Here is a 12209-nt window from a genome sequence, read left to right on the forward strand (position 1 = left end):
GTAAAGTGTGGCTTGGTTTGCCCTGCTTTCAGACCCTGCCAAGTGGGTAGTCATCACTGAGAAGCAACAAAATGGCTGATTTTATGTCATCTTTCAGTCTCTAACCTCTGCCACTGCAGTGATGTAAGATGGGGGCTGGGACTGTGGAAAGAAAGAAAATTTATTTGATATGGTACAATATAGCAGATACCGACATCACATCTGAGTCTCTGTAATAAAGTACCATCAGTTTTTAGGATGGCACTGATAAATCCCATGTGCTCCTGCTTCCAGGAAGACCCTTAAAAATCTCCCTCTTCTGGGGCTGCTCACAAAGTTGATGCAAGACAGTGGAGACAGTGGTCAGAATCTGGCCTCTGGCAGCTACAGACTTGATTGCTCTTTCATTCAAAGGGAGGAGTGGTGGCAGGATCTCCTGGTTCTTCCGGGACTGTTGGTGGGCTCCCCTGCTTACAAGTGTGTCTGTGTGGGCTCAGTATTCAAAAATGAAAGCCTAGGTCATCGATAAAATGGGGTAGAAACCGCCAGTTACCTTAGTTCTTAATAATTAACTGGAAGTCCTTTCATGAACTTAGTACCTGAGTGTGGAATTTGGAATCTGACCTTTACTACATCTAGATAAACAGTGTGGCCAAGCCGGTGGCTCTCTCTGCAAGTTCCCCTCCACTCTCAGCAGCTCACTTCTTGGAGACTCTCACACTTCATGCTGCAGTCGGGAGCTCAGCAGAGTCCAGCATGATTCTTCTGACTGTGCTGTTCCTTTGCATCATTTCCACCTACTCAGCCTCTGTTAAAGGTAGGTCTGTACCAGGCTTGGTTCAGCTTTTGCTTCAGCGAGGGTATAACCAATGTGTATATGCAGGTCTGTTTTGCATCAAAAATTATCAGCTTTATTCAGCCATCCTTCAGTAACACAAAGTGCATTTACTAGTTATGTTTGAGCACTTGTGTCGTTCATCTCAGCAGAGGTGATGAAGGAGACGATGTTTTCAGGTGCATAGAGCCAGCAGTGTGAGCCAGGAGACCAGGGATATTGACCTTGCTTAATCAGGACATGCTGTGGGGGCATCAACTTGAAAGGGACTATTCACATGCTCAGAAGTTAAACACACAGAGTGCTGTGGTGGAGCAGAGCCAGGAAGTGCTCATGGCTCCCCAGTTTTCAGCTTCTGAGCAGTTGATTCAGCTACCACTGAAATCAGTAATAAGAATCATCTTAATTTCATGAGAATCTTGAAAATCTGGATGTCTGCAGAAGGCCCATGAGCAGGGCTTTACTCAGGCATCCTGACAAAGTCAAGGAGACTGCCCGCTTCAGCAGTGCCAGCATATGAAGCAAGGAAAGGTGTCTTTAGTAGTGATTCTTGGTGTACAACCTCACATTAAATTTAGAGGAATAGAAACCTTAAAACATGAGCTGAGTTTTTAGTTTAATGAGGATGTCCTCATCTTGATGAGGAGCAGAGGGGACATCATAGGTTAAGCTGTTCAAAAAGTTGTAGAGGTGCTCTCAGGGGTACCACCTCCAGCTTCCTGCTGGGGATCCAGGACACTTATCTGTGCAAGCACAGGGCAGGAACTTTCCTCCCTGCCTCTGTGCCCTATTACAAAAGAAGTTATGAAGCAGAGAAATTTGCAGGGAGTGCCTCTACCTGTGACTGTTTTTCATGAGACTGCCAAGTACTGTTTATGGCTAGATACCAATATGCCAGGTTTCTGGTGTCTGGTCTTCTCAGCTTCTCCATAATATCAATTAAGCAAAGCTTCTTGATGTGAACTAATATTTCCTTGTCACTTTATATCCCCAGGGTACCATTTTCTCTTTAATTAGTCATCCCTTCAGCTCTGCCAGGTTTCACCTCTCTCTGTGCAGAGAGATTGAGAGCCAAATTACTGGCCCAAAGGCCACTTAGAGCCCTCAGTGACAGAGCTGGGATTAGGATGAGTGTTTTATCTTCGCACCACACCATGCTGCCTTTCGGAAATATTAAAGCATTATTCTTTTCAAGTCAGGTACCTCAGCATACATAAACCCCTCCTACTGCAGTTCAACTTGAAAAACATTTTCAAATAAGCGGATGGGTTTTGCTTTTTAAAGCTATCCAGTATCAGAGACAGTGGCAAATATGATTTATGAAGGTAGAGCTAGCAAGTAGTTAGAGACACACATGCTGTGCATGCCATATGTATTAATAAAAGGCACAGGACTTGACAGCTGTCTCTACTCATGCAGTGTAACCTTCTGTATTATACAGTATCATGATTTAATTATAGACTTGACATGTTACCCTTAATGACAGACAGTTAACATTACTAGTCAAACTATGTGTTATGCACTCCACCTTGAAAGCAAGCACTTCTGACCCCAAGAGAGCATGGCTGATTGCAGTCTGTATGTCCAACTCTCCTTCCTTCTCAGCTGGTGGGACATTTGCCATCAACTGAAATGTCAATGGCTATACAGGCAGCAAGGATTCCAGTGCTGTGCTGAGTACAAAAGGAAGAGCTTCTAAAGGAAGGGCTCTTTATTAAGAAAAGTTTCCATCAAAAACGTGTAGGAATATTCCTTTTAAAATAGTACTGGTGCTTTCTTTGTGAAAGATCGTATGAAAATTCAGTTATGCTGTTTTGAATAGTGGTTCTGATCAATAAACCTGTGTCTCTGTCTCTCATCTACCAATACTTCCTTTGTGTCTCAACCTGACCACACTATTCAATTATCTCTAATGGCTTTCCCATTTTTACCAGAGTAAGTGCTAACTCCTTGGGGCTGCTTTCAGTACTGCTTCAGCCCTGCTTCTTCTCTTACAGAATCCACAGCTAGGTCATAATTTCCCATTTGCACGAGTCTTGCAAATAAGGGTGTCTTCTGTGCTGGCTTTTGCAGTGTTTTCCATGTATGAAATGATCAGTGCTTTCAGAACCTAATACTCTTCCAGCTCCCAGGAATAGTTTGCAATTATTCATTTCTTCCATGATACTTGCAAGAAGTTGCTGCACCATCTGCCCATATCTTTACTTCAGGAGGACAGTTCTTTTGCATGTGGGGACAAGTAAATTCTAAAAGGGAGGAAGAGTGAAGGAACTCTTGTAAAAGGAGAAAAAATATGTATGGGTTCAGTTGTGGGGAAAGGAGTAGGATAGGTGAAAGTTGCTTTTAACTGAAAAAAGAGAGGGAGCAACACCACAACAACCACCTTAACTATTAAGACACTTGTCTCAGCACCCATATAATTTCTCTTTCCCCCCTTTTTATCTTTAGATGGGACTGTTTCACCCTCTGTGTTTAAAATGCATCTAATGGGTGGTATTCATAAAATCTCAGCCAATACTACGTCATTCACACTGCTGTTTCTCCTGCAAATGAAGGGCATTTTGAACGAGGAAACAACTAGCTCCAAGGTACTGCAAGGAACCAGGGGTGTCCCTGAAAGGCACAGCCATCTCTGGGCAAGCACTGAGTCCCCTCTGCTCTCGAGGTCAAGGTAGCTTCAGAGCTGGTAGGAGTGAGGAGACTGGGAAAGTGCCTAGGACATTCACAGTAAACCTGAAGGAAGAGTTGTATGCCTCTTGGTTATTTTGTTTTGAACCACGCACACAAGGCATGCAAAACCGGAAGAGCCCCATTGTGCCAACATTAATCCTTTAGCCCCTATGAAAAAAAAAGAATCAATAGTTATAGTTTTAACCTCTCACATGCAAACAGGCTACTCCCCTGGGATTACCAAACTCACTGTGCCACATCTCTAGCTTGTGTGAAATATAGGTCAATTTAGTTTGGTGTAGCTTTGCCTGTTTACACAACTTGCAGACCAAACTTGGTGGAGTGGCTGTGTTGCTCAGGGAAAGGTTCTTTGAAGCTGACCTTGATCTACTGCTATGGCATCTGAGTGAGCAGGGGAAGGAAGTAAGAAAAATCTTAATAAAAGGGGAGTTTTGGACTCTTTGAGGACTGCAGAATATATCCATCTAGCTATGATGGAACTACCCTGTCCACCTAAATTGGGATTTAAAATATGAGAGTGAAATAAGACTGGTTATCCTTATTGCCAATACCATGATTTGAAATTTATTTAAGTGATTCAGTAAAACAGAGGGACATGACATAAATCAAGATAACCTGGTGATTCTCCACAAGGAACTTTGAACACACTAATTGCATTACAGCATGCTTAAGAATTTGTCTGAGATGTTCTGATAGATTTTCCTCCTTTCCACCCCCCCCCGCACTTGTCGTAATGCTGAGATGCATCTCCTTGAGGACAGCACTTTGTTTTTTTAAGATTATCTGTGTTGTGAACTTGTTGTTTCTGTACCTCCTGAACTCAATGAAGAAATTCCTGGTGGATTCAGTGGTGCAGCATTTGAGTCTGAGAGGCTTGTGCAGGGCTGCTTACAGATAGCACCTAAGGTCACTCTATGTGTATTTGCTTTATGAATCTTAAGAGCACTTTGTGTACAGCCAGCTTCCCTTCCCTATTCCCTTCCTTTGCCTTCCCTTCCCTTCCCTTCCCTACTCCCTTCCCTTCCCTTCCCTTCCCTTCCCTTCCCTTCCCTTCCCTTCCCTTCCCTTCCCTTCCCTTCCCTTCCCTTCCCTTCCCTTCCCTTCCCTTCCCTTCCCTTCCCTTCCCTTCCCTTCCCTTCCCTTCCCTTCCCTTCCCTTCCCTTCCCTTCCCTTCTCATCAGTTTTTCTTATGTGGAAGAGTACTTTGTAGTGATCTGGACCAGAGGAGGAAAGCCACTGAAAGCAGTGAAAAGGGACATTATGCATAACCTTTGTGACAAAATGTTTAAAGGGTGTTCAAGAAGAAATTTATTTTCCTTGATCACAGATATTTAGGGTCACAGTCTTGATTTCTGAGTCTGGGTAGAGAGTTGTGACACTGCTGCCACACATTCTGCACATGGCTATGCATGAGGGAAAAGGAGAATAGGAAAGGGTATTTAGTAGTTTTATAAAGGAAAAAAAAGGTCATTTGTATACTACAGATTTGATTTACACCAACGAGAGTGCAACTGAATCCCTAGGGAACAGTCTGAGTTGTTGATACAGATGGAAATGGCACCATAAATTGGGCATGCATGTTGCATTTATGCTAGAATTTGGCTTTTATATCCTTTAAAATATATCAATTAACAGCAGAGACACAATTATCTAGTTTAAAGAACAAAATTTAGTGTAAAAAATGCTCTCAATGTTTTCATTACATTCATGTCACCCCAGGGCAAGACTCTGAAAGGAAAGAATCACCAGAAATGTGCAAGAGATGTAGAGAACAATTTCTGTAACCTCAAACAAATTTCATCAGTGTGTTTCACATTGCTGAGCACACAAATTGCATGATTAATTACAGTATCCAGAGAAGAGAATCTGAGTCTATTATTTATATTAGTGTAGAACTAGAAAAAAAAGATTTTGTGACTATTCTTATCTTAAATATGTAAGATCAGTGTCAACTTAATAACAAAAAACTCCCAGCTGCTCCAGCAGGACAGCCTCTGTAATAAAGGGTAGCAGGATCAGTACCATAAATATTTTGATGCTAATTAAATATTTAATTTTTCTAAAGATATTTTTTAGAGAAAATGATAGATTATGTGAATTAGTCAATTCAAAACCACTGTTTTTGCTTCCCAAACAGGGCACACTACTGGACCAAGCTTAAATAATGATAAGCTATATAAGTTTGCTTACTCAGCTGAAGTGTATGTTGATCGGGTGAAAGCATCACTGCAAAAAAGTGCAGGATATCGCATTTCTTCTGGTGTGGATGTCAACCTGTTATGGAGAAATCCTGACAATGATGATGATCAGTTGATCAAAATTATGGTAATTAATGCTATCAGACAACTTAAAACATGCATAATCTTTTCTGCATTTATCTAGCTGCTAGTCTAACCTCAGATAACTCACTTTCAGAACATAAGCTAAATCTTTTATTTTCTAGTCTGATCAACTAAACGCAGCTTCTTTCATAGGCTGATTCCTAGAGAATGAGATTTCACAAGTATATACCTAACAGAACTTCATAATATCTCCTATATCTTGAAATTGCTTCATACAACTTCTATAGCTTCGAGTAACTGGTGTGCAGCTCCTACCCAAGGGGAGATAGGTTGTCTGAAATCATGGAATTTGCTAAATACAAACTGGGTTTGGTACTTAGCTTTATGGTGAAGTTTTCTGCCACTTATTTCCCCAGTGGAAAGCACTGGTTTCTTTTCTAAACATAGACATTGTAATAATGGAGGATTAATGACCAGAACCAGAAATGAAGAAATAAAAAATATTTATTAAGTGATTTATTCTCTCCATCCTACTCCAGGCCAATGCTAGACTATTCTCTACCTGAATTTTCTCTGCTTTTACTTTGCTAGATAAAAGATGTTCAGGTTGAAAATGTGAATGAACGTCCAGCTGCTAAAAACATCTTCAAAGGAAAAAGCACAGAGAAGATCATCGGCAAAGAATATCTGGAAGCTTTGCAGAGGCCCATAGTGCTTGAACTAGTCCGTGGAAAAGTAAGACCCTCTATTTTAAAATTCAATCCCTCTGGAAACATGAGACAAATCTTTTCTTACAGACTTGGAGAATTTACCAATTCACTATCCTCTCAGTTTTTTTAATAAGCCATCTTTTTATGTGAAACATAATAGCTTAGAAGAGACTGTAATTTACCTGTACAAGGGGCCCTTCTAGCCCAAGCCTATTGTGCATTGAGAACACCACACAGTATGGAAGTATAGAGCAGACTGGCCACAAATATATTCATACACATGTGGATATATGCACAGCTGCTGTCTAAGGTTTTTGCTTTTAACTTCAGTGAGGCCAAAATTGTGTCCAAGGTCTGAAGGCAGAAAAGGAGATACAGTTTTTCATGAGGAATGTTATACCCAGTCTGTGAGGAACAGCATTAATCACTTTAAACCCTTATCAAATATTTTAGCATGATTGCATTTCCCAGCTCTCCGATTTGCTTATTTACTTCTGTCTCACCTGCAGTTTCAACGGTCCCAAGTTAATGAGCTTGATGCTGAAAGTGCTACAGCCTTACATGTTTTTCCCCCACTGGGAAACTGTCTCCAAAAGTCAGAAGAGAAGGGTCAAAGAGCAGGTGTGTCTCAGCATGTGCCTGGGTTTTATAGCCTGCCCTGAGAGACCACCCAAGCACCGTCCCACAGCAGGAGCACCAATGTCCACTTGTAGCTCTCAGAATCACAATTTTGCAAGAAGAGGATCCAAGTACATCCATCTCAGCCTCTTTTTGCCTGCAGAGCTCCTCATGTGTCACCACTCAGCCTACTGTTCTGGCCAGAGAGTGGCAAGGCTTGAACCATGGCTTCTCCAACCTCCTCTCCATGGTCCTTCACCCTCCAGTTTCTTGTTTCATTAGGCCAAGAGCCCCACTCTCCCCTCTGCAGCCTTAGCAATGCTCAGCAGGTGGGGCGTGGGCAGAGGGGCTGTGAGAAAGGAGGAAGGTTGAAGGTCACACTCCCTTTTCCCTTCTGCAGAACAGAGTGAGGGCTGTGACACCCTATCCCAGCAGGATCTTTACCTCCTGCTGTAAATAGGCACTGAGCATATACCCTGGCCGCCAGCTCAGCCTGCTGAACTGCAGCTGCTATCAGACCTGCTCAGTAACTTTCAGACTCAGCCTTGTCATCAGTTTTACACAACGTAAAAGGAAACAGGATGGCACTTGGCTCCAAACTGTACACATCCCTAAATCAGAACAGAGGTATCAGAACACAGTCAAACCGCATCTGCTCCTAATACATTATGCATTTTCACATGCTAAGGCTGAGATACAGGATTAAAAACTTGGCCTTTTTCTTGGGTAGTAAGGTCTGTACACTCCTTTTATAATTTCTTTGTAGTATCATACTTTCATCCCTGGCACAGTGATTCCACTTTCCAGGCTTGCCCCAAGATAACACACTGATTGTACTTAGAGTTCCTGAAGAAAAGTGCACTTTTAAAGCACCTTGAATGCAAAGTGGAGGTGCAAAGTCTTGTTACCAGAGGATAGGCTCAAGCCCAACAGTTGACCAATGAAGTGCAAAGGTTGTGATATGTTTGACACGTCATTTAAGCTATTCTATCTGTGATTTATCTGTGATTCATTCTGAGTTTTTGTAACCTATGATTAAAGTGCAACAGATATTATGCCCCGGGGGAGAGTGGGGGTTGGAGGGGTGGTATTATTTGAGGATTATGTAGGAAAATTAGTTGCTTGTATGTAAAGTTACCTATTTCCTCTCTAAATTCTACTTACAGGACGAAAGATGCTCAGTGCACTGAAACTGTACTCAGGTTCAGCTAAAGGTTGAAACATGCTTGTACTGTTATTATCAGGTCCTGCAGCCTTAAATAAGGGCAATAGATCCAAATTCAGCTTCCTAATCAGAAAACAGTCAATGGAGGTCTTCTAGAGCGAATCCTCACTATTCCTTTCTCATTTAACTAGATTTGTCATACATTTTGAATACTTTTTTATATACTTTTTATTATTCCTACAGGTCAAAACCTTCTACTCATATCGAAATGAACCTGGTTTTACACAAAACATTAAGAGAGGTCTGGCTAGCCTTTTCCAGCTACAACTGCACTCTGGTTCTGCCAGTGAGGTATGGTGCTGAATCAGGCAAGATCATAATCATCAGAGAAAGAGGCAGAGCCTGATTTGCTCTGAAAGGCACACCTGTGGATCCTGCTGACTGCAGAAGGAGTGAACTGTCACAGTAATCAGCCCTTTGATCACATTTGAAGTTGGGGACATAAAGACAGTCTTCTGAATATTTGGTGACACAAGTCAAATTTCTGCAATTAACATAAAGAAGAGGTGAAATCTATTTGATTTAAAACGTCATTATCAGTTTAACAGAATTTGATAATCAACCAGCTTAAACTGGGTCACTATAAAAGGGATTATACTGATGTTTAAAGTTGGTTGATTATTAAATTAAATTCAATGGATTAGGCCATTTTAAATAAGAGTATCCACACAAATTTAGCAGTGGTTTAGCTGCATTCATTTCAGTTGCATTCCATTGTTAAATATCTACATCTGTCCACTTAAGCAAAGGTGAAATTTAACTGATATTTGTGAGTCTAGTGTGAGTTGCCAGATGTTTCCTAATTTTTTTATTTCAATATTGTTACTTTTCTTCATAGCGGTCTATTGAATAGTACCCCTGTCAATCCAAAGCAGATAGTTAGAAACACTGATATCCTCAAAACTGGTAAATTAACCCAAACAGTGCAGCATCTCAGGAACAGGATTCCAGCAGTGGAGAAAATGCTTCATCTTTGGAAGGTGTTCTGGGGTTCCAATGATAAATTCAAGATGTTGTGCTAATCTAACTCTTTTTTTCCAAGGTGGACATTTCGGGGAAATGCAATACTACTTACCATGTGCGGCAAAATCAAGTGACTAAAGTAAAAGACCTGGACTCCTGTGAAACAACAAAGCAAGGATTTACCAGCCACAACCCGGTATGATTTCTTCAACAAAATAAAATCTATTCTTCCTATTTAAAATATGTTCTTAGCAGCTATTACTCATCTCCTCAAAAATCCTTCTTGCATTACAGAAAACAAATTCTACATGTAAATTTTGTAACTTTATTAGCCCAAACTTCTTGTGTAGTTCCTCTGGGGAGAACAGAAAATGGATTCTCCTCTTGTGTAAACCACCTTGGCTCAGCTGTCATTGAGTTCAGCATACTAATTTGCATAGTTTTCAAATCTCATTATAACATATTTTAGTTTCTCTAGAGGTTTACAGCACTTTTTGTCCTGGCTGTACTGAAGTTTTAATCAATGTGAAGTTTCTTTTTTATTGTGGAGGAAAATCCTAGATACAGACACAGCCATAGTGATACCAGTAACCTTTTCCGCGCCTGCCGTAAGCGCCAGGCAAGGTGGTGCCTCCTGAATAGAGCCTGGTCAGGCTTCCCTAATGCACAGGTGTAATACAGAAGATGTACCATAGAGGTAACTGAAGCTTTACTGTGGCCCTAATAGACCTCCACTACTAGTGAAGGTCTAAGTGGTTACTACTGTGCACAGGCTGGACATATGTTGAAGGCACTGGGATTCTCCCTGTCAGAAACTGAACTTTCTCAGCTCAGAGAAGTAAAAGGCAGCACAAGCTGTTAATAAAGTGCCTTAACACGGTGACTGAATAAGTGATTTTCATATTTACCGCAAAGACTTCATCTTGTTCACAAAACAGACCAAGCAGGGTATCCGGCTTTACTTCCTGAGTGTGAACATGACAATCTCATTTACAAGACATTTCTCTGGAAAAGCTTCTCATCTTATTTAAAGTGTTTTCTAAACTAAATGTACTAGTGGGCATTTTCTCAGTTGCTGCCTGCTCCATAACTTGCTCCCTCATTTTTTCCCTGGGACATACTGAATCTGAAACACATGGTGCAGTAGTAAGTGGCTTCTTATTGCAGGGGGAATTCTTGAGAGCCTGGTTTATAGCCTTAGCTTGAGCTGTCAGCCCACACACACTTTCCTCATATGGCTGTATTTCATTGCAAGCCTTGCCTTGATTTGAAACTGTGAGCTTTTTTCCTGTTTTGTTGTTTATTGAATAGTTCTCTTTCTGTTTTATTTTTAAATTATTTTCAGATCTTAGATGTCAGTAAAAAAGTCACGTCTGCCACAATTTATGTGCTGGAAGACAGTTTCATTAAATCCATTAAGGCAGAAGAAAATTATGTTTTCCTTCTGAACTTCCGACGAAAAACAGGGGCCAAAATAGTATCAAAGTAAGTTGGGCACTTTGACTGTCATTGATAGCAGCAGGGCTACTGGTTCAACTCAGGTTATACATCTGTGTCGTACAGAATCAGGATTTAAGGCTGTAAATGTTCCAGGTAAGGAGTTAGGTCTCTTTTGTATCCATATGGTGCCTAGTCCAACTTTGATTAAGTGTTCTACCACACTGCAAATAATAAATAATGGCATTCATCAAAAATTAATTGAAAACAGTAAAATTGTTTAAAACATTTTAAGCTACCCCTTAATGCTATATGTGTTCTGTTTCTGTGTCTTCTCATGGATCTCTGTTTCTAGTATGTGAGAGTTTGGAAATACAGAAAACAAAATCTGCTGCATCAAAAGGAAACAGCAGTGCAACTAGATCTCCGTTAGACTCCAGACTCCAAAGCACTGAAAGTTTGGAGATACTCAGTGATATCAGATATTAAAAAGTACATTCAAAATCTCACTTTCCAGATCTTTTTAAGAACAAATATATGATACATTTCGGAATGCATATGGTTACTGAAGGCTTTTTATCAGGAGATATAAATCCATGCTTTAGAAAGTCTCTTATTTAGGTATTTGATTCCACATAACTCCAGCAGTAATTTTGCTGGTATGAGATATTTCTGTTACCTTAAAAAACTCATAGACTTGCCATGTTCTGAACATTTTAAAATAAGACTTCAGTAAGTCTGTGTTCTATATTTTTTACCTGTGGACGAGTTTTCTTGTTTTCTCTTGCTGTGATTTCTGCATTTCTGCACTGATGGTTGAGCTATAATGGTGTCCTCACTGTATGCACATACAGGCAGATACTGGAACTGAAGTCAGTCCAAGCTGGCCCTGGACTGATCGCTGGGAAGCAGGTCGCTGGTGTGATCAAGACCTTGGACTCCAGCTATGTTGCCATTCCACTAGAAGCAGAGCCAGTGAAATCTGAATGCAAGAAGTGTCCTTCAGTAAGTAAACACAGTTTCATTGGACCTCAGGTTGGTTGGCTGAGCGAGGCAAGTCAGAAAAGAAGTTTCTGTCCAAGCAGCCACTAGGAGAGGGGAGTACAGAAGTGATGCCGTTGAGTGCTCCACTCCACAAAGGTGTTTTAAGATCTACCACTGAAAGTACCAACTTTTTTGCTCTACTTCAAAGGTTGAGTGCAATATTTCTCAAGACCACTAGAAAATACACACCCTTTTGTTTTAACTCATCTTTGCCAACTGTGAGTTGACAGGAGCTTATTTTCTCTGGGTAATGGAGTGAGAAATTGCTTTTAAGATGGTTGGCTGGAGTTTATAAATGATTCTGTCATGGAGGTCCTGAACTGTCCATAGAAACTGAAGTTTGTTAGCCATTCCTTAGGTAGACTAAACATTTGTTTATAATATATTAAGCTTCTTCTTGCTGCCTGACCCTGAGAAAATCTTTT

General features: G+C 40.8%; 1 protein-coding gene across 1 annotated transcript in view; it reads left to right on the forward strand.

The window, feature by feature from the left end:
- Positions 1–626: 626 nt before the first annotated feature.
- Positions 627–12209, forward strand: part of MTTP (microsomal triglyceride transfer protein) — a 28571-nt gene continuing 16988 nt past the window's right edge. The window contains exons 1-7 of the mRNA XM_071555907.1: positions 627–796; positions 5643–5830; positions 6379–6522; positions 8524–8631; positions 9383–9499; positions 10649–10788; positions 11595–11745. Of these exons, the coding sequence (XP_071412008.1) occupies positions 736–796; positions 5643–5830; positions 6379–6522; positions 8524–8631; positions 9383–9499; positions 10649–10788; positions 11595–11745 (909 nt within the window). The 5' untranslated portion in view covers positions 627–735. The remainder of the gene's footprint in view (positions 797–5642; positions 5831–6378; positions 6523–8523; positions 8632–9382; positions 9500–10648; positions 10789–11594; positions 11746–12209) is intronic.

Source organism: Pithys albifrons, chromosome 5 (assembly GCF_047495875.1).
Source record: "Pithys albifrons albifrons isolate INPA30051 chromosome 5, PitAlb_v1, whole genome shotgun sequence".
NCBI lineage: Eukaryota > Metazoa > Chordata > Aves > Passeriformes > Thamnophilidae > Pithys > Pithys albifrons.